The sequence below is a fragment of the Vigna unguiculata genome, chromosome 10 (assembly GCF_037176805.1).
Source record: "Vigna unguiculata cultivar grain cowpea cultivar isolate G323 ecotype 2 chromosome 10, ASM3717680v1, whole genome shotgun sequence".
NCBI lineage: Eukaryota > Viridiplantae > Streptophyta > Magnoliopsida > Fabales > Fabaceae > Vigna > Vigna unguiculata.
Window position 1 is genome coordinate 45209744 of NC_140801.1, and position 27290 is coordinate 45237033.

The 27290-nt window shown below is 33.3% G+C and overlaps 2 protein-coding genes across 2 annotated transcripts; one reads left to right on the forward strand and one right to left on the reverse strand.

Moving 5' to 3' along the window:
* Positions 1 to 431: 431 nt before the first annotated feature.
* Positions 432 to 2308, forward strand: LOC146883324 (zinc transporter 3-like). Its single transcript, XM_085667849.1, has 3 exons — positions 432 to 1028; positions 1172 to 1321; positions 2003 to 2308. The coding sequence occupies exons 1-3, from the start codon at positions 432 to 434 to the stop codon at positions 2306 to 2308; spliced, it is 1053 nt and encodes a 350-aa protein (XP_085523975.1).
* Positions 2309 to 7507: 5199 nt separating this feature from the next.
* Positions 7508 to 11688, reverse strand: LOC146883325 (uncharacterized). The gene is made up of 5 exons (XM_085667228.1): positions 11302 to 11688; positions 10015 to 10140; positions 9481 to 9565; positions 8771 to 9004; positions 7508 to 7974 (listed from the first exon to the last, which is right to left on the reverse strand). The coding sequence occupies exons 1-5, from the start codon at positions 11359 to 11361 to the stop codon at positions 7949 to 7951; spliced, it is 531 nt and encodes a 176-aa protein (XP_085523354.1). The 5' UTR covers positions 11362 to 11688; the 3' UTR covers positions 7508 to 7948.
* Between the last annotated feature and the right edge of the window lie 15602 nt (positions 11689 to 27290).

A 27290-nucleotide genomic window follows, 5' to 3' on the forward strand; every position in this document is an offset into this window, starting at 1 on the left:
TGCATAATATAACAATAAAATTTGGAGAAGCAAGAAAGTGCATCCAAACATCAAATAAGAAAAAGAAAGTACCAAAAAAGAAGATATATCAGTTATCAATGATGAGATTCCACATGATCCTGTTATTAATAAGACATTACCTAAGAAAACAAGAAAACAAGTTATATGACATGCAAAGAATAAAGTATGTGAAAAAATAACCAATAAATTTCTAAAAGATATTAAGAAAGTGTATTGTCTCTTTGCCAAAAATCATCTTGCTTCATAATCACTTAGCTATAAGTTAGAAAGTGGGTTAGTTTGATTCTGCACAAAAACCACTTACTTTGACAACACCATTTTCTATTTAAACAATCCTTCAAAGTTTTTTCTCCATTCTACTCCTACTTTTCTCTTCCTTCTAATTTCTCTTATTCTTCTTGTTGGTGAAAATGGATAGAGTCAAGATAAATTATTTGTTTTCTTCTTTTATTCTCGTCTTTTTGATCGTAGTTCCAATAGTTGCAGCAGAATGTGAGGGAGAAAACGAAGATAGTAACACAGCTAAATCTTTGAAATATAAAATAATAGCTTTGCTATCGATCTTAATAGGGAGTGGAATTGGAGTTTGTATTCCTCTTCTGGGAAGAGTGATACCCGCTTTAAGTCCCGAGAAGAATATTTTCGTCTTGATAAAGGCTCTCGCAGCGGGTGTAATTCTGGCAACCGGCTTCATCCATGTCTTACCTGATGCATTTGAGAATCTGGCATCCCCGTGCTTGAAGGAGCATCCCTGGGGAGATTTTCCCTTCACGGGCTTTGTGGCAATGTGCACTGCCATGGGGACTCTCATGCTGGATACATATGCCACTGCTTATTTTCAGAAACACCATTCCAATGTACAGATTGAGAGTGGGGATGTGGAGAGAGAGACAGGGTACGAGGGGCATGTGGAACTTCACATGCATGCAACACAGGGCCATGGTCATGGCCCTGTTCACTCCCACGATCAATCCTCCCAGCTTCTTCGCCATCGAGTCATATCACAGGTATTCATTAAGACTCTAAGTCAATGAAAAAAAATAAATAAATATATAAGGTTAAGGGACAAACTAATATTTTTTCTTCAAAAATCAGGGTTTCATTCTCGGTTTCTTTATTTGACAACGGGGGTTTTGAATCTGTTACACAGGTGTTGGAGTTGGGGATAATTGTTCACTCTGTTATTATTGGAATTTCCTTGGGAGCTTCAGAGAGTCCTAACACGATAAGACCACTGGTAGCTGCGCTGACTTTTCATCAATTCTTTGAAGGCATGGGACTTGGAAGCTGCATATCTCAGGTATCCAAATGAATTTGGTTGATTGATTTAATCTGAACAAAAAGAATATGTGAATATGTGAATGAGGATCCAAAATGCTTATATGTGAGTGAGGATCCAAGATGCTTTGTGTGAAATGATTTGTGACTGGGACCATGTGTGTTGTTGTGTTGGTATGGAACAAACAACCCAGGATTTTTGAACCTGTTTTTTTTTTATCTAATACTATCCCATGCCTGCTTTCTAACCCACTTATTTAATTAAATTAATTAATGGCTTGATCCATCATTTACAAGTACAATATATGTGGGACCATATACGACTTTTCAACGGTAAATATTTAACTTTTACATCAAAATATTTCCTAGGTAAAAAAAAATTGTTTAGATGTATGACTTTGATGAACTATATTATTAATCACCACGCAATTTTTGTGTGATGTTAGTCATTATACATGACAACTAATGGTTTGGTAGATGGTATCCATAAGCTTATAAGTGTATGTGGGAGGAATTCATATATATAGAGACTGTTTGTATCGTTTAAAAAGTTGGTGAATAATTATAATTTAGCGAAGAAAATATGGTTAATTCTGTAGTTATGTCTTCTATCTGCAACTTTATGTGTATTTTTGAGAATTTCACTCCTCAGGAATGGAGAGGGATAAAGGATCTAACTTATAAATAAGTTCTATTGTTGTAGGCAAACTTCAAAAGAGTATCTGTGACAGTAATGGGATTGTTCTTTGCCTTGACTACTCCGGTGGGAATTGGAATTGGCATAGGAATCTCACGTATTTATGATGAAAACAGTCCAACTGCTCTTATTGTGGAAGGAGTTTTGAATGCAGCTTCAGCAGGAATCTTAATCTATATGGCTTTGGTTGATCTTCTTGCAGCTGATTTCATGAGTCCAAGAATGCAACAAAGTGGCACACTCCGTCTTCGAGCAAATGTTTTTCTTTTGCTTGGAGCTGGTTTTATGTCTCTCTTGGCTAAATGGGCTTAAGAAATACTTTTATTAGTATGACTGTTTTTTAGACTTCAATAATCTAATGAACTTGTTTTTTACGGTTAATTTTATTATTCAATTACTTTATATTTCGAAGTATATTAAAACTGATTCATTTCCGAGATATGAATTTTCAAGTAGAAGTATGAGAGATTTAATAAAACATAACTATCTGTATCATCTAGAAATTGTATTGAAACTTGGGACGATAATAATTTTAAAATTCTTTTATATTTAAATTTAATTTATTATAAATTAATTTGTAACATAGATGCCATCAGATAAAGTGTTCTAAAAGTATAGAGTTTCAATATTGATAACAAGAGCATTTGTTTTAGGTGAAGGATTCGATATCGGTTTACGGATGAAAATGCTATAGCACAACAATTTCACCCATATTGACATTTGTGTACATCATGTAATTTTGTTTGCATTACATATAAATAAAAGTTACATTCAGCATATAACAATAATAAGTTTGATTAAGGTTGAAAGTAGTTAGTTTTTTACAACTACTTTTATTTTATTTATTCACATTTTCGAGTAAAAGTATAATTCATGGATTCAGTTAGTTTTGATAGATAAAGTTAGTGGCCATGACAGCACAAATTTCAATGAGTTTTTTATTTTGTTAAAAATTTAATAAGTTGTTTAGTCTTTAATGGCCTAATTGTCAACGCAATTTAATAAGGATACTATACAATGAGTATTAATTAAATCAATCCTTGTATAAAATAAACAAATCTAACTTCCAAAATATTATGCTTAGGGAGTGTGTTAACATTGCTAGTATGTTAAAATATAACAAATTTTCTGTAAGCTATCAGTCATAAGCAACAAACATTTTGGCACTTATCTTTGGTGAATGAAATAGGAATTTTACCTGCAGAGGACAAGTGAATCAATTTAAGCAACATTACTAACTATGAAATACATCTAAAAGAAGCAACAATAAATACTTGCCAAGCGCAAATCATTATCAAGATCATAAAAAACTTCTTGTTCTATTTATCTATAGTTTTAAAGTTTTATATCATTACTGTACACTCGTTAACTTCGAATATGTTTTTGTTTGTCCTTTTTTTGTTTTTCAGGGTGGTGACTCAAATGTGGGAGCAGCAGAGGCAGTGGAGAATGTGGGAGAAAGTGGACACTGCTTTAATTTAGGAGTTTTGCTTTCAATTGTTTGGGATTAACGTGTTAATCTGCATCTTTCCTCGGTAGAGTAAGTTTAAATTCATCTTTGTAATTCTCATTTTAATCTTGCTAATCTTCACGCACTGCTTTAACATTCAAACAAAAGCAGAGCTAAACAAGGTCTCAGTGGCAACCGGTAACAAACGGAATCTCTTAAACAGTTACCATTTTCAAGCTATGGCCAACTAATCAACGCAATAACAGTGGATTTTGGGAGATGATTTACCAGATTTGTGACATTTTCCCGCTTCAAAACAACCAGCTCCGCCCCAATTTTCCAAGACCTTCCAAGGCCAAAACCATAGCTCAGTTAGAAAGGATTTATTAAATGGTAACATAAGATTTGGGAGAAGAATGCTTAAACGAGTAGTGTCCGTCGCAAGTGGGAGGGAGGAAAACAAAAACTATCTTTTAAATTCAATCTTTCACTCTTTTTTTTTCTTTTTTTTTTTACAGTTGTTGGGACGGCCAGCTAACAATGACCGTACAATACACGTGTAAACATCTTAATGGGAAAAGCTTTTCTCATTTTTCTTAAACTAGGTTTGGATTATTTTATTAAATTAAAAGAACGTAAATATATGAATTCATCTATAATTTTGGAAAGGTTCGTACATCATTAGTTTCACAGTTATAACCTTTTTTCTATCAATTTTTCAGCATCAGGGACAACATCAGTATCTTTATCAACCCAGCAACACAAACTACTCCTGCTAATATACCGAGATCATTAGTGATTTTTATATCTTTAAAAATTTTAAGAATGTATAATTTTAACTTGTAATTATATACCGATGTCTATGTTATAAAAATTATTTTTTAAATTATTGTTTAAGTTTGTGTAAAATGTCAAAAATATGTGAAAATTATTTAAAAATATTTATAAAATTCATATTTAAATTTTACAATTATTTATTTATTATTTTACACCATATTTTAATTATTTTTACTATTATTTTTATTATATTAGGACTAATATGTTAATATATTATTTTATTATTATATTATTAAGAACCATAGAGCTTTTGTTCCTAAATATTATATTACTTGTTTATTTTTTATGTACCACACCTAGCCGGCCTAGTCGAATAATAACTAGAAAACCCGTCCATGTAACTACCAAGGCTATAAATAATAACAATTACCATACACATGCTAAGATACCCGGACTAAACCGCTAAGGAGCAACATTGATCAGACAAACCAAAGCAACAATAACCGCCTAAGCCGCTAAAGGGTAACCGGCATAGGCCGTTAACTCCACGAAACTAACCAAGGACTTGGCAAAACTAGAACATTCCCATAAGATTCATCAAGTCCACAATAATCGAACTAAGGGTCTGGGCTAAGGTCCAGGCCCACCTATAGCCCAAACAAGGGCTCAGCGCATGACGTGGCCAGACATAATTATTAATCTATAAATACGCATGGACACCACGAATTAAAGGTACGCATTCATTACTTCCCTAATCACCAGATTTGACTTTCTTAGAGATTATGCTGACTTGAGCTTCGGAGTCCCTTCTGCACGTAACCCCTCTCCGGACCAAACCGATCACACCGAGATATCCATGAGCGACATGTATCAACCGGGAAGAAGCCTGCTGAGGAGATAGCGAACCAGGGTAAGGTAATACTTGTGTCTAACATATCTTGTTTGTTCTCTACAGGAACATTCTATATCATATTTTTAACTTTTATTGTTTTATATTTTGCATATTAATGTATTTCCACTAAATTTTTTCAATTTATCATTTTTCAGATTTTGATAATTTATTAAATACGAACCTTTCTTATAATTTAAAAATATTTGAAAGTTGTTTAGAGATATTATAAGAATCTGTTAAACAACCTACACTATTTTACAATTTTTTTTAATGTTAAAATTCAAATTTTATTGGTATATTTTTGATTTAATTAGTCAAATAGTACCACTTTCATTCTAAAGTTTTAGTTTGGTGATTATTTTTAGAGAAAATGTTAATATATATATATATATATATATATATATATATATATATATATATATATATATATATATATTTCGAATTCCAATTTTCACAATATATGAATCTTAATCTTGCAATAATATTGAAATTGAAATAGTTAATTATTTTCATATCTTTAAAAGTTTAAAAATTTATAATTTTTATTTTTTACCTTATATTTTTATTATATTAATATTATTATATTTTATATTTACATTATTACATATTATTATATTTTCTAATGTATTATTATATCATTATGGGTCAACGAAAATTTTTGAATATTTGAATTTATATATTTTTATCAGAAATATTATAAAGTATTTATTACAAAAATTAATTTTTTGTATATATTTTTCATTAAATGTTAAATTTAATGTTTGCTATCACATTTTTTTTCTTTTTTATTGTATGTTACGATTTCAAATTTGAATCCAAAATTTATTAATATTATTATATGCATTATGATTAATTTTTCACAATTTAAAAACGATTTGATTTTCAATGTATTAATTTTGAAATTTATTCTAAAAACACACGGAAGGAATATATTACCTAATATTATCTACGGCTTGATGTTTAAAAAAATCAACTATGAGAAAAGTTCGGTTTCAAAGGACATTAAATGAAAAAAAAAAGTTTCCAATGTAAATTCAATGTTATGTAATATTATATAAAAATATAAAATGATAATATTACATTAATTCTACGTAAATATAAATTTATTCTTAAGTTAATATTTAAATTGATATAAAGTTAAGAATACAAAGGGATTTCCTATGGGGATGGGATTTGAGGGGAGGAAGATTGCATGGGTGAAGTGGGAGCAAATGTGTAAACCTAAGGAAGAGGGTAGACTAGGCTTAAAAGATATGAGATTTTTTAATTTTGCTTTACTTGGCAAATGGAAATGGAGACTTGTGAATGAAGAACCAGGTCTGTAGAGAGATATTATAATATCAAAGTACAGGTCTTGGAGAACGCTAAAAGATATAGAGTTCTACCCCCTGTAGTTTTTCTTAGAATCTCTGTATTTTTCAGTTTTTAAGTCAGTTGGTTGTTCATCTATCTAACTGAAAGCTGAGTGGTAGTTGTTTGAAGTCTCCTGGAAGTTAGTTTCCTTTCTTAGCTATATATAGCTATATCACAACAATCAATGTTGTTGTAATAATTCTTTCCCCCAGGAGTAAAATCAAGCTTCAATTCTCTGAAACTCTATGAACCTTAATAACTCCAAATTAGCACTAAATATCAATCAAATATTTATATAAGGTTACAAACTTACAAATATAAAATAAACTGTGAGAAAATTATTCAAAATTAAAAAACAACTTTTTTAAAAAGAGTATTTCCTTTGCTTCAAATCCTTAACTTCCACTGATTTTTAGATGTAATTAATGGCTTTGTGTTACTGAGTTGGATTGTCATATTATTCAGGGATACGAGTTTTGGGCAATTGACAGGACAAGTTTTGGAGCAATCGCTAGGACATGTAGACTCTGTAAAATTATACAAACAAAGCTCATAAGTAGATCAAGTCTAACCAGAGTTTGTCCCCAACCATGCAAAGGTTTACATCTTCTAAAGCAAATGCTTCATATTAAGTTGTTTATTACTTCAAACCATGAAGTAGGGTAATTAATGGGAACTAAAAATAGTGACACTAAATTAACATATCATGGTAAAAATAATTACTAAAAAAGATTGATTCCTCAGAAGAAATAAAACCATTTTTATTCATAAAAAGTAATGTGTTTGAACGTGTGACATCAATCAATATCATGCAGAGTGACCCAATCAACTGCATCTAAACTGCTCAATTACCTTACTTTAGATACCAAAGATAAATCAAGTGCGTTGAAGTCATCATATTTAAAATCCTTTACTTGTTTATAATAGCTTCCCAGGGAAACTACTTCACAACCAATTATATTGCCATTTTATGAGCCAAACTAGTCTTCACAGACCCACTTGGACCTCCTGAAAAGCACAACTTCTCCAAGATAAGTGATTCTATCAGAACTACTACTGTTAAAAATGCATGCTGAGACTGAGATGAAGCAAAATTGATTCAGCATTATTCAGTACAGCAGTAACCAAAAGAAAAGTCTCAATATGACTTTTACATGCACATTCGTTCACACAAAGCACAACACACTGTAATCACTCACAAAGCATTCGAATTTTTAACAAGTTAACATGGGTTCAGAATTTAGCTTCTCTGGAATAGGATGCTACTGTCTGTGAAGTAAACTTCACCGGTTTTGGGGTGAATGTCCAAGGAATTTGTGAACCTAAACGGAACCCCTTCTGCAGAAGTGGCTAACTGCTTAGCCACTCCACCACCTGGTCCTACCATTAGAAGCCCGAAGTATGCATCTGCAATGTACAGATCACAAGTCACACTGTTGAATTTCAGACCTTCCACACATTGATTCCATGCTTTCGTCTGTTAATCCATCACACACTTTCTTGTCCCTGCATAATCGCATCACAAGTGAGAAAAACACTAAGAATTTACCTAAACTGCTACAAAATTGCCAATTTAATACTTTTAAAGATGTTAGAAAGAACAACCTTGTTGCCATCAAGTGTACAAATGTAATACTTTATTATGAATTATAACATCAGATGAGAGAGTTATTAGTTCAGCAATAAGATATAAATATTTTTTTGAGTTTTTAAATAAATTTTAAATAATAAAAAATGTATAGTCTATTTGTGAGCCCTTGCATGCAATAAATTTTCGAAAAGGTGGGTTAATGTTTAGTCTATTCTAACCTGGGTGGCCCCATTCAACCAATTAAACATATTAAATAAAAAGTAGACTGAATTTTTATTTTAATTCGTTAAATATTTTTTTGTTTGATGTTGTACTGTTCTCAATATCAACGAATATTAAATATTTTTATTCTATTATTAATTATTTGTTGTGGAATTAGAAAAAAAAGCAGAGATAATAAATAATGTAATTGCAAATTTTAATTAGAGGTCGATATATATATATATATATATATATATATGCAAATGGATCGTATGATCTCTAGATAACTCTTAGATGGATAGAAAATCTTTCATAACTATGTGTATTTGACAAAATACTGAAACTATTGACATGATCACATTTGATTCACTGTTTACATAAAAAGAAAACTCTTATTTTCTTTAATATGGTTGTTTGAATAATTAATATAATGTGCACATTCTTTTAAATACATAAAGTAAAGGCATTATCTACAAAATTATTTGCATCCTCCAATTCAAGGAAAAATACCTAGGACTGAATTGTCAGGCTGGGAGGAATCTGAAGATATGAAATGCCATGCAGCCACAACAGGTTCCATTTTAGATTTTGTTGGTGATCGAGTCCATGGCTGAGGTAAATCCTCAAGCCCAGTAACAACATCAGGAGTAACGCGTATTGGTTTTGGGGCAATGATCGTTGTTTCTTGACTACCAGCCTCAGTAGTATTAGACACAAGTGGTGGAGTACTAAGACGAGGTACACCTACAAATGGAAGTGAGAAGTTGAATACAAGTAAATGCAACTTCTCTCCAATTTGTAATCTATAACTATAATATATCTATAATTTAAATCTATAACTACAACATAGCAAATATCCCTTTCTGCTCTCCACATTTTATTGGACCCCTTCATGCTTTGACAACTCTCTAAACCACTCACTGCACAATATTTGCTTCTTTCATAGCCTCTTGTCAAATTAATTATATTGAACTGTTTTAAAAAAAGATTAAATATGTGTACAAATGTTCTTATCTTTGCACTAGTCTAGAAAATTAAGATAATCTACTGGAAATAAACAATTCAAGTAGTCATGAAGGTAATTGGCCATATGTTGTCCTCACACTCTTCAAAACACAATATTTTTCATGTTGTACCAGTTATCATCACTTGTAAGGAAAACAACTGAATTAACTAAGTGTGCATAAACTATATTAAAGGGAGAGCATCCCAATCCCTACCTTTTCTCTTCAGAATCATTTCCAGATATGATTTGGTAATCCAAGGTTCATCAATACCCATCCTTGATGCTTCCGTTCCAACAGTCTGAGATTTTTTTTTCAATTTTTCAGATAAGTAACTCACCATATTATCAACCAGACAAGGCTTAATCAGACTGAGCAGAAAGTATAAAAAAAAAAATTCTATTTAACAAAATGGAAGAAACCATGGAAAGTCTTTCATATAAGAAACTGTAAAAACAAAAAAAGAGTTCACAGTGCAAGGATAAAAAATCCTCAAAAATGAGAAAATAAGGTATTTTAAATATGATATAAGAATTAACCCTTATTTATACTACTATGACTAGACCCTTCGTACAAAAAAAAAGAAACAACAATAAGTATAGTGAAATCTACAATAAGATGCTTTACATAAAATACATGGTGACTGGTGAGTCCTCAAAACGATCGCATCTTACATAGAACATGTCTAATGGGATCAGAAAAAACTATACATTTCTATTAGTTCCTCTCATCACCATATAAATGTCTCACCAAGAACATCAATGGTCTCAAAAGAGATGGTAACCTTGCCATTATTGACAGTTGTCGATGCACGCTTATAACTAACCACAACAGTATACCCAAGAGCCAACAGCCCACCAATGTCATTCGACCAACCTGTTTCAACATAAAATCATAAAAAGCAAAAAAATATCAGCTAAAAGGAGTAGGTTCATTTTTTTCATGATGGATAACAAGTTCAAAGGAATAAAATGTCAAAAGAAGTGTCAGTAATTATCTTTGGTAATCAGGATCAATTAGTATCATGTATATCTTGTAACTTCAACCTGACAGAACAAATATATCTTGTAAAACTGAAACGGTATACCATTATGTTTTTCCTTTTCCTCACTACTCAAACTGCAGTCATAACATTGATATGTTGGTACAAAACGAAGAAGTTATCCAAAATTTAAATTCTAAATAGTGCACTTTAGGAAGGATTAAAGTTCAAACTTCCTAGAATTATTAAAAGGGGCAGCATCTAAGTCATGGGCAAGGGGGAGTTAATGAGTTAAATATATAGGAGGAAGTAAAGGGAAACGTGGATGGATATATGTTCATTTGTAGATTGAGCATTGACTCTTTTTGAAACGAAAAATCATTCGTAAAGAGGAAATCTTTGGACGATATTTCTCTCCTATTTCTTGTTCTGTTCTTCTTAATAAAATCTTTCTTTTCTTTCTTATTCAATTATTGGTTCCTTCAACACCACTTTTGTGCTCAACACAACTCCAGAAACTACCCTTGGTGGTGAAGGCTTGGCCTTTATCTTAACTTCAGATAGGACTGTCCCACAAAACAGTGATAGACAATGGCTTGGCATTGTAAATGCTACTTCCAATGGAACTTCACAGGCTGCTATCCTATAGTAGTGGAGTTTGACACAGGACACAATTTCACAGAAGATGCCCCTGACAATCATGTCGGCATCAACATAAACAACATCAACTCCATACAACAGATTCAATACTCCTCTATGGCTCCGAAAAAGTTTAGGCTAAGGGATCTCACGAAAGCAACTTATGGATTCAGCCTTGAAAACAAGCTTGGACAAGGTGGATTTGGAACTATGTATAAGGGGCTATTGGAAAACAAGGAGTAGCTGTAAAGAGAGTCTCCAAAGAGGTGGATTCAGCATAGCAATTATTGGTTTTTTCATAAAACAGACCCTACATTAAAATTAAATTGTTACTAAGATTAACATTGAAAAAGTGGAAGATCGAATAAAATTGTCCAAAAAAATGTAAAATCTAAAACCCTAAACCATTCACTTACTTGGAAAAAACCCCAATTTCTTCTTTCTGAAAAAAAAAAAAGCCACTCTGTAAACCTCATTCGCACAGCCTCGAATTGGGTTCGATCTCTGCTTTCCTCACGAAAAATGGCGTTCAAACACTCGCGAGCTGGGTCGAGATATAGAGTGTGAGCGTCAACTTGGGAACGTGAGCGTGAGCGTCAATCGTTCACACTACTATCGTTCGCACTATAGTTCACACAATCGTTCGCACAAGTGTGAGCATCAGCCTGGGACGAACACCACAGTGAGCTTCTGATCAACAACTTGTAGTGAGACGTTCGATGAGCAGGATTAACAAGAATGAGCATCAGTGAGCAATGAGAGAGATATTGAACAGCGACCATCAAAGGAAGGAGATGAACAAAGTGAGGGGATGAACGACTGAACGATGTTTTACAATAAACTATATACTAAAAACATATTTTTAATAAAAAAATAAATTACATAAGATTGCATACGAAATTATCTTGCAAATAACATTTTCTTAAATAATTTTTATATTTTTTTAAACGATATTTATTGTCTACACTAAATGTCGTAGATAATACTTCGTATGAAAAAAAAATTATTATTTTTCTCAATCTCTTTTAATAAATATATATTTACTAACCTAAAAAAACTCAAACAAACATCAATCCTTATTTAAAAAACACACACAAAACATGAATCTGTGTTTAAAAAAAACATCAACATTAATTTTTTTTAACAACTTCATATTTTAAATATTCAGATTTATTTATTCATAACAATACTAAAATTAAATTTGTAAACTAAAATACACATTTTAGTACATTAATTTGTTATTATTAAATTGCACATAAAAAATGAAATAAGAAATATATTGTAATAATATACTGTAATAAACAACTATAACTAGGGATGTCAACGGGGCGGGTAGGGTACGGGTAGTAGCTCCCTCATACCCTACCCGCTAGATAAATATTTGCCCCGTACCTGTACCCATATCCGTCGGGTATCCGTTATGCGGGTATCCGCCTATTTTTTTCATATCCGCGGGTATCCACGGGTACCCGTGGGTATTTACAAAATTATTTAAAAAACAAATATTTAATCATAAATTCAAATAAAATAAAATAAAATACATCACTATCATAAATTTTAAATAAAGTTCAAATAAATTCAAATTCACACAAGTCCAAATAATTATAAAAGTAAATATAAAATGACATTCAACACAATTAAAATTCTTTAATTAGTGTTTTGATCAAAAAGTCCATTTTCTCCAATTGATTCTTAAAAAATAAACAAAATAAACAAATAATAAACCTCAATTGCCACGTGCCAAGTATTCTTATTTTGATTTCATCATCTGACAACAAGTGTACCATAAACGTCATTATCTATCTAGGATTTGATGTATATGCCCAATTTCAAGTAAAGGAAAGAGAAGAATGTCAATGGGTGTACTTGGAAGAAGACAACGTACCAATACTTGAAGTTTGAAGAATGAAGACAGAAGACAAGATGTGCAACTTAGAAAAAATTAGGCTAGAATGTTTTTTACTAATATATATATATATATATATATATATATATATATATATATATATATATATAAGGGTACTTTTTGTGAATTAAAGTTTAGCGGGTACGGGTATCCACGGGTACGGATACTATGATAACCGTACCTGCCCCGTTAACATTCAGGTATCAAAAATAGCCGTACCCGCGGGTAGCGGCTATTGGAAAACAAGGAGGTAGCTGTAAAGAGAGTCTCCAAGAACTCACGCTAAGGGAAGAAAGAGTTTGTGGCAGAAGTAACAACAATTGGAAGCCTTCACAAGAATTTGGTGAAACTAACTTGTTGATGCTATGAGAATATAAAGCTTCTCTTTGCCTACGAGTTCATGCCTAACGGCAGCCTAAACAACTACCTTTTTGGTGACAAATTTTGGTAATGATTATGACTTTGGAGGAGGATATTCCATAACATTGGATTGGGAAACTAGGCTCGGAGTGATTCATGATAGGGGTGGGCATGGATTGGATTTTTAATGATCCAATCCACATCCATTTTATATCCAAATAATTGGATTATATTTTTGACCCAAATCCATTTCTTTAGCAAAAGTAGTTTGGATTTTTTTAAAATCCAGATCCAAATATTTGGATCAAGATTTAAATCCAATCCACATATTTACATCAAGTTCAAAATCCAGAATCCATTTATTATAAAAGAAATTAAAATTGAATTTTTTAAAACTTGTGTCATTAAGGCCCGGATGACCCGGATGAGACCGATGACCCAGACGGGCTCGACGACCCGAACGGGCCGGACAACCCGAACAGGCTGGACAACCCAGACGGGCTCGACAACACGAACAAGCTCAACGACGTGAACGGGTCGGACGACCCGAATGGGTCCGACGACATGGACGGGCCAGACGACCCGGACGGACCCGTCCAAACAGTCGGGCCCAATCGGGTAGTCAGACACGTTCGAGTCGTGGGGCTCGTCTGGGTCGTCGGGTACGTCAACGTCGTCAGGCTCGTCCGAGTTGTCATGCCCATCAAGGTCGTCGATCATGTCCGGGTCGTCAAGCCTGTTTGGGTCGTCGGGCCCGTCCGGGTCGTAGGCCCTGTCCAGGAGGTCGAGCCCGTTTGGGTCGTAGGGCCCATCCGGGTCGACGCGCCCGTTCGTGTCGTCGTGCCATCTGGGTCGTAAGGCCTGTGTAGGTCGTCAGGCTCGTCCGCGTTGTCGGGCCCATCTGGGTCGTCTGAGTTGATAGGTCCGTCCAGATCGCCCGGATCGTTCGGCCCCTCTGGCCCATTCGTGTAGTCGTGCCCATCGGGGTCGTAAGGCCCAAGTAGGTCGTTAGACCAGTTCGGGTCGTCGAGCCCGTCCAGGTCGTCGGGCCCATCCGGGTCGTCGGGCCCATCCGGGTCGCCGAGCCCGTCCAGGTTGTCTGCCCCATCCGGGTCTTTGGGCTCGTTCGGGTCGTCGAGCCCGTCCGGGTATCGGGCTCATCTGGGTCTTTGGGCCTTCCTGACCCGTTTGGGTCTTTGGGCAGCCTGACCTGTTTTCGTCATTGGTCCTACCTGGTTTGTTCGGGTCTTCGGGTCTGCGTGACCCTTTCGGGTTTTCGTCTCTGCCTGACTCGTTCGGGTCATCGGGCCCGCCTGACCCGTTCTGGTCTTCGGGCATGGCTGACCCGTTCGGTTCTTCGAGCTCGCTTGAGCCATTCGGGTCATCGGGCCCGCTTGGCCCGTTCGGGTCTTCCAGCCTGCTTGGCCCGTTCGGATTTTCAGGCTGCCTTGTTCGGTTCATCGGGCTCACTCGAATTTTCGGGATCGTTGGGCTCAATCGACTCGTTCGATTTGTCGGGCCCGCCTAGCCCGTTCATATCTTTAGGCCCGCCCAACTTCTTATGGTCGTCGGGTTTGCCCGATCCGTATAGGTCGTGGAGCAAGGCCCGTCCTAGTCTGAATTTAGCATAGTCCATCTCAACCTTTAGTCTAACCCAACTAAAAATTTAAATTGAAAATTTGGATTGGATTTTTTGGATTATCCATATTTAAAAATCTTGATTTATAAAATGGATATCCAATCCGTAAAATATATAAAATGTAGATTACATTGAAATCCAGATCCATTAAATGGATTTTAAATGGATTAGATTTTTAATAAAATGGATTATAAATGGATTGGATTGGAGCAAAAGTGGATTGGATCAAGAAAATTAGATTTTTTGCCCACCCCTAATTCATGAGGTGGCTCAAGCACTTGACTACCTTCACGATGGGTGTGAGAAGAGGGTTCTCCATAAAGATATCAAGGCCAGCAACATATAATGGACTCAAATTACAATGCCAAGTTGGGAGACTACAAGAACATAATTGTGTATTGGGTGTGAGATTTGTACAAGGAAAAGTACTTGGTGCTGTTGATGCAAGGTTGGATAAATAGTCAGTTCAGCATAGCAATTATTGGTTTTTTCATAAAACAGACCCTACATTAAAATTAAATTGTTACTAAGATTAACATTGAAAAAGTGGAAGATCGAATAAAATTGTCCAAAAAAATGTAAAATCTAAAACCCTAAACCATTCACTTACTTGCTAAAAACCCCAATTTCTTCTTTTTGAAAAAAAAAACCCCACTCTGTAAACCTCATTCGCACGGTCTCGAATTGGGTTCGATCTTTGCTTTCCTCACGAAAAAAGGCGTTCAAACACTCGCGAGCTGGGTCGAGATATAGAGTGTGAGCGTGAACTTGGGAGCGTGAGCGTGAGCGTCGATCGTTCACACTATTATCGTTCGCACTATAGTTCACACAATTGTTCGCTTAGTTGTTCGCACAAGTGTGAGCATCAGCCTGGGACGAACACCACAGTGAGCTTCTGATGAACAACTTGTAGTGAGACGTTCGATGAGCAGGATTAACAAGAATGAGCATCAGTGAGCAATGAGAGAGATATTGAACAACGAGCATCAAACGAAGGAGATGAACAAAGTGAGAGGATGAACGACTGAACGTTGTTTTACAATAAGCTATATACTAAAAACATATTTTTAATAAAAAAATTAATTATATAAGATTACATATGAAATTATATTGTAAATAACATTTTCTTAAATAATTTTTATATTTTTTTAAATGATATTTATTGTCTACGCTAAATGTTGTAGGTAATACTTCGTATGAAAAGTTTCTGTTATAGTTACCTATCAAAATGTCGTAAATAATATATTTTATCGTTACCTAGGAAACTTTCGTACATAATGTATTCTACTTTCGTAGATAAAAGAAAATTATCTATGAACCATATTTCATAGATAAATTTTCGTAGATAATAAGCATTTTTCTTATAGTTGTGATGGATCAATACTTTTTCTTCTTGGCATTTTGTATTTTGTCTTTTTAACTTGTTGTTATTGATTCACTGTAGCAATCTGAAGTCGTGAAAAACCACACCGATATAAAAGTGGGAACGTATTGCAGAGTCATGGGAGTTGACTTCTGGGACGCTGCTATGTGGAAACAAGAAATGGAGAAACATGAGGTCAGGATTTTTGCCTTTCTATTAAGACTAAAAGATGCCCTTGTTAGTTGTATGAACCTACTCTACTTAATCATAAGTTGTCTTGTGATGGATCAGTACTTTTACTTCTTGGCATTTTGTATTTTGTCTTTTTAACTTGTTGTTATTGATACACTTTAGCAATTTGAAGTCGTGAAAAAGCACACCGATTTAAAAGTGGGAACGTATTGCAGAGCCATGGGAGTTGACTTCTGGGACGCTGCTATGTGGAAACAAGAAATGGAGAAACATGAGGTGAGGATTTTTGCATTTCTATTAAGACTGAAAGATGCCCTTGTTAGTTGTATGAACATGCTCTACTTAATCATAATTTGTCTGTTTGTGCCTTGTGTGGATGCTTTGGATATGCAACTTTTGGAAATCAAACACTAGAGACTCTTAAAAGGGTTTGGATTTTATGAGCCTTATTGGCTTATTGACTTTGCTAATGCTTGCATTGTTATTCACTCGGTGGGAGGATATCAGGTACTATACATAACATTAATGGAAATCAATTGAACTACTACTTTCTTTTCTTAACATGAAATTAATGGAAATAATGGTATTCGTGCCGAAAGCACCACTGCACCAGGTAATTAAGTTACCATCAGGAAGAAATTAAAAGAACTATTAATATACTTAGTTTTCAATGGAGAATGAAAAAGATTGACTTCAAAACTTCATAATGCCCTTTTGCTAGCAATTGCTTAATGTATGAACTCTTTCATGTTACTTGAGAAATCATAGTTCTGTCATGTTTGCAGTCATGTTAATTTTAATCTCTTATTGTCTTTTAGCTATAATAGAGTAATATTAACTTTAGGCTTAATCATTTATAGTTTTAAAAACTTTTCCTTTAGATTTCTACAATGAAGAATTATTTTATTTTGATTCTTATAAATATCAATTCAATAATTTTTAGTTCATATGTATGCACATGAGTTTTATTTTTCTATTTTACTTTTTATCCTCTAAAATTGCAAAGATTAAAAATAATCTATTTACAGATTAAAATAAACATGACTATTTTCTTTGTGAAAAGTTCTATGATCAAATCAAAGGTAAAAGTTAGTGATCTACGTATCCTCTTTACCATTTCTTGTGAAATTAACACATTGATGTATTTCCCTAGAATCTTCTTCATGATGTATTTTTATAAATTTACTAGATCTTTAAAGTTGTGTTTTTTTTTTGTTTACATTTTAATAATGATTTTTGCAGGGAGACCAAAATTGTACTGCCATCATACTGCTGGCTATCAAAGATGCTTTTAGCATTATCCAACATGTGAGCTTTCATGCTAATAATATAGCAAGTGTTGATAAGTCATTGTTATTTGTGGGTTAATTTAGAAGTACTCGTATGGCTCTGGCCATTGTTTTTCACTATAATATTGTGCTTTGGACTATAGGCAGTTTAACTAACACTATAATTTACATAATTTGATTTGAAAATGTTTTTTAGACACCATGATCTGTGAAAGCCATGTTCAAGGATCCTTGCATTTGACTTGCATCAGAGGTATCGAAGTTACTGATAGAACTTTCTAATAGCATAAGAAATTGTTGCCATTGCTCTCCAGAAATACTCTCTGATCATCTCCAGAAATACTCTCTCCAAAAATATTCATCACTTAATAATGTAAACCCTATTCAAAGAGTTATCTTTCTCTTTTTGAGAAAGAATCAATAGAGGAATAGGAAGAAGAACAATGAAGGGGTCAATAGATTAATCTTTGTTTGAGTAGCTTTAAACTTTATATTCAGTTTTTATATTTATAACATTATGTATTTTCGTTTTTCAACATTATGTACTTTTTTTATATTTATATTTCAAATTTTAATACTTTATCAAATCATCAATAAAATTAATTTTGGTTAATTTTTGTGTACTTTACAAATCTACATATTTTATTTATTTATTATTATAAAGATAATTTCATTAATTAATAAATTATAAATGCAAGTGGGTAATTACAAATAAAGGAGGTTTCAAACCTTCACAAAATAATAGACAACAATAAAAGAGGTTAAAACCCTCCACAAAATAACCCCTGCAATATAACTCGGATACCAGAGGTCACTCAAAACCTCCCCAAATAGCTTGTGGCAACTCTAACTATAGAGGTTTAAAAAATCCCAACAAATTAATTTGCAGAAGGTAAAAATCTCTATAGATCGAAAAAAAAAACCTCCACTAAATAATAATTTTTTTATAGTGTGTGTATATTATTTTGATCACCGTAGATTATACAGTTTATTCTATATATACCAACTGTTAATCTATATCTAACTTAGTAAATCTATGTTAGATAATCTATATTACATTAAATTAAAAGAACATAAATAACTGAATTCATTGATAATTTTGGAAAGGTTTGTACATCATTACTTTCACAGTTACAACCCTTTTCTATCAATTTTTCAGCATCATGGACAACATCACTACATTTATCAATCTAACAACACAAACCACTCCTGCTAATATAATGAACCATTTTTTAAGAACCCTATAACTACATTCTCCAGATGTTGTATCTTCATGTTTTGGCCGACGATAATAACATCTTTTTCTTCATCAACGTCTTCATATCATCATTTGAAAAAATTACACCAAACACCAACTTCACTCTCGCGTTGTTATTGAACAGAAAAACATCAAAACGAACAAAAATTAGAAGATTCATCAAATCAGACATACCCAAAAGAATAACAATTAAATCAATCTTACCTTGTAGTTAGCACAACCCAAGAACTTTCTACCCACATTTTTCGGAGTTCTTGTTGTCCGTAGAACTGTAACTTCTCCACAATCACAAATGGGTCTTAACCCCAAAATCTTATGCCCCCCACCTTCAGACGAGGTAACCCTATGCTGCACACAATTATTACAGTATGAAGAAGATGATTGGGTCTGAGACATAACTTATTTCACACAAGCTTAACGTTCTAATCACGAGCAAGAACATGCCCTCTTAAATTTTTATAAACCCTAAGACCAAGACAAAGAATTTTTAAACATTCTATTTTCTTTACTTTTCCTTTTCATTTATTTTAAAATAATTTGTTTAAACATATGATTAAACATCTCATTAAACTTAAAACATTGCCACACAGGTTTACTAATGCGACATGTAGCACATAAATGCCAACTGCACAATGAAACGTTAACAATTTAAATGACGTTAGGACCTAATTGAATCAAATTGACAGAAATTAGGACCCTTTTGAGTACAAAACGAAAATTGGGACCTATTTAATAAAAGTTGACAAAAATGAGACCAAAAAGACATTTTAACATTTATTTTATAATACAAGTCATTTAATTTTAACAAAAATGAACACATAATAAGAATAAAAAAATTGGTGACATGAATAGAGGAAGAAAATTAATATAATTTTTTGTATTGTCTCTTCAATGGTGTCTGGTTAATTTGCTTTTCAAACTTATTGCTGTAAAAAAAAAAAAATCTCTTTTCAAACTATGCATTTTTTTTCTCAATTCTTATATGTTTTTGTATTATTTAGTGAAGAAACGGTGGAAATAAAAAACAAACTATTGGTTTCTACATATTTTTCATGTGCTATCTTCAATAATTGAATAACATAAAATTATTCAACTCTTCTACCTATTTGAATGTGAAATCTTATTTTTATAGAACCATATTTTCCTATACATGTAATTTTTTATATTATATATTTTTTATAATTAATTTTTAACTATAACTTATTCATCATAAAATTTTTTTTAGTAATTATATCTTTTAAAATTTTAATTCTAATTTAACTAATGACGAATTCAAGATTTTGAAACAACAAACTGTCGTCTTTAGTGTATATATATATATATATATATATATATATAACATTACTTTATGATTATTATTGATTATTATTACTTATATTATATACTATTTTTATTATTTTAATAATATATATATATATATATATTTATTTATTTATTTATTTATTGTGTATATTATTTTTATCACCGTAGATTGTGCAGTTTATTTTATATATAACAACTGTTAATCTATATCTAACTTAGTAAATCTATGTTAGATAATTTATATTTCATTAATTTTCGCTAGTAAATCTAGTATAGATAATTTGATGGTATATAAAATTAACTGTTTAATTTTAATGTTAAAAAATTAATTATTCTATGATAAAAATATATGATCCCTATATAGAATATTAAAACATACAAGTCAAATAATAAAAATTAAAACAAGAATCATAATATATTTGTTAAATATTACGCATGCATTACAAGAAGAAAATATGAGGTTGGACATCATATTTTTTACTATACTGCCAATTGGGTTCATCATATGTAATATGAATGAAAAACTACACCAATAAAGCTTATTCTTGTTATATGCTGAATATAACTTTTATTTGTATATAATGCAAACAAAATTACATGATTTACACAAATGTCAATATGAGTGAAACACTTGTACGATATATGATTGGCAAGGCAGTTTTATTTTTCAAATTGAATTTCATTAAACGAAATTAAGTGTGGCATGTGCGTTAGTTTTGGACACAAAGGCAAAAGGGAAAAGTTTTTGGCAAAAAGAAGCGAAAACTCCTATGTCTAGCTTTTTGGAGACAACGGCTTGAAGAACTCCTCGATGGGAACACTTCATCCACATCACACCAGAAGCGACAACAACGGGATTTATCACCACTCTCCATTAATCTACTTTATACTCGCCACTTATGAAATGATCCATGCATCGTACATTATGTACATAAAAAATTTAGTCAGTACGACAACATTCACTACTGGTTATGTGGATGGTAGACCTTTTTGAAATTGTGCTAATACTGATATTGTTCGTAAATAGGAAGTACAGAAGTAGTAAGTGGGGAGTTGTGATGACTATTTGGGTCTTCATTACCCAATTTTTATATATAAATCAAACTTCATTGTGAATATAATATCCTCACACTAACCATAACATAGTCACTAGTGCAGAATTCCCATTTTACCTCGCCTTATATGCCTCGGTTGGCCAGAAACCAAAGCATATAATGGTGCGGTGGCATTTTTGCAATTAGAGCCAAGTTTTAGGCCTCGGTTCTCCAAATACCCGAAGCCAAAGAGGGGTATAGGCCCCGGTTCGCTCAAAACCGGTGCCAAAGAGGGGTATAGGCCTCGGTCCAGTAGGACCCGAAGCCAAAAGGTTGTTGGAAGTCAGGGGTATAGGCCTCAGTCCAAGGAGACCCGGTGCCAAAAGGGAGTCAATGGCTTTAGTTCCTCTAACAACCGAAGCCATACTCTTTATTTAGGGTTCGAAATTCGTGAACCCTTCTTCCTCCCCGCACCAGCGCCTCTCTCTCTCTCCTCGAGCACGAGCCCTCCCCAAAATCTCTCACAAAGTTTTCTGGAGATGGAGTGGAACCCTCAGACTCTGCAATTCCTATCGGAATGCTTTCTCCACACACTGTCACCGGCGCCCGAGCCCCGCCGCCGCGTCGAATCCTCCCTCGTCGATGCCTCCGATCGCCCCAACTATGGCCTCGTGGTCCTCCGCCTAGTCGCGGAGACCTCCGTGGACGAGCAGATCAGGCAAGCCGCCGCCGTGAACGAACTGCAGGAGAAAGGATGTGGGGTAGTGAGGGAGGGTTTGAATTGGAGGTAGCAGGATGAGAGTTAGCAGAAGCGTCACCGTTTGGACGTTTGAGACGCTTGTTTTTTCTGCAGCCACCACCAACGGGAACGTTTCTGAGAGTTCCACCTCGGGTCCAGTATCGCTTGCAGGCTTTGCAAAAGTGCTTGGGCTGTGACAAACTGTAGTTGTTGTAGTAGCAAAACTTGGTGTTTGAAGAGTCGCGGCGAGGGCACTTGAGGGCTTGTTGCTGCTGGTGAAGAAGATCTTGGGTTGTTCTACTCTCCTGCAGTTTGTGTTTTGGTTTGAATGCAGGGTGATCAAGCACGCGGGGTTGGACTTGAAGCAGTTCGTGGAGGGTATCAGAGATGGTGTTGCGGTTCTAAAGCGTTGGAGATATTTGGGGAGAGAATGATCGAAGGGGATTTCCGACCAGGTGCGTTTGCAGAGTACCAGGTTAAGGATTTGGGAATGGGAGTTGATGTTGTTGAAGGAGCCGAAGACGATGATGTTGTTGTGTTGCCTGGGGCTTCCTAGTGGAAACAACTTTTTACTAGTATGGTGGCCAATGGACAGGGGAAGCTTGGCACGCAAGGGGTTATCTCTAGCATTCAGAACATCAATGGGATGAATCAATGAATCAATGAATCAAAATCCCTATTCTATGTAACCAAATAAAATGCTGATGTTATAGAATGCTTAAGGTGGAGCAAGTGTGTTGTGTTTTGTTTAAGGTTTTTTCTTCTTTGGTTATGTGATGTGATAAATCTACAGCAGCCATGAGTAAGCAAAAGGGTGAGGTTCAGTCTGGCATGGTGGCCTGCGAAAATTTGAATTAAAAAAGATATTTATCACCTATGGCCTCGGTCCTAACTGACCCGAGGCAGAAAGCTGTGTATATGGCACCGGTTTCAAAACAACCGAGGCATAAAACTGGGTCTATGGCTTCGGGTGATAACCGAGGCCAAAAGGTGTACCTTTTGGCCTCGCCCCAATATGCCTCGGTTCCAGACCCGAGGCAAAATGTGGAAAATAACCGGGGTAGAAAGCCCTTACTGCACTGGTGAGTACAAATTCATTTCTATGACCATGACACTAAATACTGGGTAATGTGGCCATGGGGATTTTTTGGAATTTTCGAGTCACTATGTTTGAAAGTGAGGAGTGAAGAACAATTAAGTGGAAAGTTATGTTGAATATTTTGGTCATCAGTACCGGTTTTTGTTTCATATTTTGAGTTACTACAATTGATAATAAAAAAAATTTACAATAATTCTCCAGTTAATCCAACACGGCTCCCCACATACCATTTACAATACTTATGGGATAATTTGTAATATTCACCATCGAAATAAGCTACTATTTAATTTAGTTGTCATGGAAATAGTTTACTTTTGCTGTTCATAACTCAAGATCAAAATGTCTATCATAACTCCCCACTTAATCCATCATTAGTTATGAGACCTTTTTCCATTATCCCTATCCAATTAACATTTAGTAGTCTTGGAAATATTATTGTGCTATCATATGATTACAATGAACATTTTTCTCTTGACTCTCAAGTTTTTTATTTTCCATTGAATTATTGCAACTGTTGTTTAAAATAATAAGAATAACTCACAAGTTAATCAAATAGGAATCCCCACATACCTCATACATATTTTAAGGGACATCTTTTCATTACACCATCCAAAAAACCTGCTTAGCGATGTTCATAATATTAAGAACATTTTATAGTTTTGTCCTATGATACGATGACAACGAACATTTTGTCTTAACACTTAAGTTTCATATTTTTGCATTAAAAAAACTATTAGTGATGTTCATAATATTAAGAAAAATTCTCCACTTATTCCAACACTACTCCCCGCATACAAAACCCACCACGAATGAACGTTGACGAAGGAAAGATTCCAACAACAACACTCGAAAAACTTGATTCTCCCAACCTTGTAATCACTCTTACTGCATTCCTTGCTTGCAATGATTCCTACTACCCAAAGATTTGACCATTTTGCTTAAATAAACCCAATGTTTCAACTTATCTGGTGAATCTCACACAGACCAAACATTTCGATGTTTGAGTTGTGGGTTCTCGGTGCCAAAGAAATAAACAAATCATGATTGGGTTACCAACCCAGAAATGATGAAGGTGTGAGAAAGTTGCGAGATAAAATTAAAGGAAACTCACAAACGACCGTGGGCATGGATGACGACAATGGAAACCCTTGTTCTCAACGATGTGTTTTCGTCACCTCTACCTTCTCTCAGCAAAACAAAATGCCTTTGTCTTCTCTCTGCAAAACACAATGCTTTTTTCTTTTGCCTCCAAAATTGTCCGCACATGCAAGAATTAAAAACTTTTAATGAAAGTATAATTAAAGTATAATTCATGGATTCAGTTGGTTTTTATAGATAAAGTTTTCAAAAATTATGAGAAAGATTTTATAAAGTACGATTACTGTAAAAATTATATTAAAATTTAGAGTTAATTTATTATCAATTAATTTGTAAAATTTATTTTTAAATCTTTAAACTTTTATCGTCGTGTTAATTAAATTATATTATATTTATTGAACAATATTAAGTATTTTTCGTATATCTTTATCTTTGCCATTGACTTTTTGGAATTTTTTTAGGGTCATATAATCTTCTGGTACAATAATTTTTCAGTGGACAAAATTTTAGAATAAAAAATTGTAAACAAGATTGCAAACACTCTTTTTAATTTTTGGGATAATTATATTTTGAGTCTCTGAATTTTGACCCAACATTAGAATTTATCTTCGTCAGAAACTTCAATATATTTTGGTCCCTGAACTAAATAAATGAATGAATACAGTCTTTTTAACCTAATTACGTCAACTTTTTTTAGGTGTTGGTGTTTTATGTTAGTATTTGACTTTTTTATAACGTTTGACACATTTTCGATTCAATATCTGCTTAGAGATGCGTTCAACACGTCAAAAAAAGTTAACGTAATTGGATTAAAATGACTGTTCATTCATTTTTTAAGTTTAAAATGCAAAATATATCAAAATTTCAGACAAAAACGAATTTTAATTTTAATTCAAAGTTCATAGACGAAAGACATACTTAATCCTTAATTTTCTAAAGACAAAATTTTCAATGACAGATAGCCAACTCTCATATAGATCTATTAAGTTGCGTTGGTAATTCTCAAACCTTATCAATTTTATTCACTTTAGTCAACGTGTAACTTTGGTAAATATCCATTCAAAACAACATATTATCCGTGGGAGAAAGTCTAGAAAGGGACTGTGTTTGTAACTTTAAATAATGGGCTAAATTATGTTTTAAGTTTTATATTATTAGTAGAACTGAAGAATAAGTAGATCTATATTTGAGAATTTCATGTTTCAAATAGAGTGAAAAAGGATAAATGGTCAATATAGATGAGTTTTGAAATGAATTGTTACGGCAAATTTCAAGAAATGTCATACTGATGAGATTGTTCTTTACCTTGACTACTCTAGTGGAAATTGGGATCGGAATGGACACAGGAATCACAAGTGTTTACATGAGAATAATCCAAGTGTACTTATTGTGGAAGGAGTATCCAAATAGCTTCAGCCAAATTTTATTCACAATTTTTTATTTTCTTGCCACTAATTTCATGCATATTGCCACTAATTTCATGCATACAAGGATGCAACTAAGTGACAGAATTCACTTTAGGGTCAACGTTTCTCTTTGACTTAGAGCTTGTTTGATGTGCCTCATATTTAAATGGACTTAAGATGTATTTTATTATACCAAAAGCAAAAAAAGAAAAAAAACGTTTCCAACAAAACCCTTCCTCTAAAGCCCTTCCTTAAAATGGATAGCAAATTCATTATAACAAGAGTGTCACAGCTATCTCACAAAAACAACGGTGAAACTCAGACTTATTGGTTACGTCCCTTTTTTATTTTTAAGAAAATATTAATATTAATAAGGGCTAGGCCCTTGCTAAAAATTTATTTTCTAAAAAAATATTGGTTACGTAACTTTTTCTGCTGTTGTTGTTGTGATCAATTGTGTGTTTAAATTCTACACATAAGTAAAAAAGATTAAACCATCAACCCAGCTTACAGGTTTTGTTTTTTAAGTCATCCAACTCATTATGTAGTTCTGCTATAGTCAAACATATATCATTAAACATATATATGGTATTTGCATGGTCAGACTCAACAGTGTATCCGTATGAGTAACAAGGCAATGAACAACATAGTTTTCTGGGTAGAAACAAACACATTATCTCCAATCCAAAATAATTCAGACTCCGATTATAAAGAAACAAGGAACACATACACTTGGATAATATAACAATATAATTCGGGAAAGAAGAAAGTGCATCAAAACATCAAATAAGAAAAAGAAAGCATCAAAAGAGATATACTAATTACAAGCCATGGCAGCCACAATTTTCAATAAGTTTTTGATTTTGTTCCTTTAAAAAAAACTTTAATAAATTGTTTAGAATTAGTCTTTTGCTTTCTTTGCTGAATTTTAGTCTTTAATGGACTAATTGTCAACGCAATCTAATAAGGGTACGTTACAATGAGTATTATTAAATCAAGTATTAAATCAGTTCCTGTATAAAATAAACAAATCTAACTTCCAAAATGTTATGCTTAAGGAGTGTGGTAACATTGCTAATATGTTAAAATACAACCAATTCTGTAACTTGTCAGACTCTTGAGCTATCAGTCATAAGCAACAAACAGTTTGGCACTAAATTAAACTAAAAAAATAATGCTAGATAGTCAAATATTATATTCTTTCTTTTTCTAATCTTGGCACTTATCTTTGGTGAAACAGGAGTTTTACTTGCAGAGAACAAGCGAATCAATTGAAGCAACAATAAAATTGCATAATATAACAATAAAATTTGGAGAAGCAAGAAAGTGCATCCAAACATCAAATAAGAAAAAGAAAGTACCAAAAAAGAAGATATATCAGTTATCAATGATGAGATTCCACATGATCCTGTTATTAATAAGACATTACCTAAGAAAACAAGAAAACAAGTTATATGACATGCAAAGAATAAAGTATGTGAAAAAATAACCAATAAATTTCTAAAAGATATTAAGAAAGTGTATTGTCTCTTTGCCAAAAATCATCTTGCTTCATAATCACTTAGCTATAAGTTAGAAAGTGGGTTAGTTTGATTCTGCACAAAAACCACTTACTTTGACAACACCGTTTTCTATTTAAACAATCCTTCAAAGTTTTTTCTCCATTCTACTCCTACTTTTCTCTTCCTTCTAATTTCTCTTATTCTTTTTGTTGGTGAAA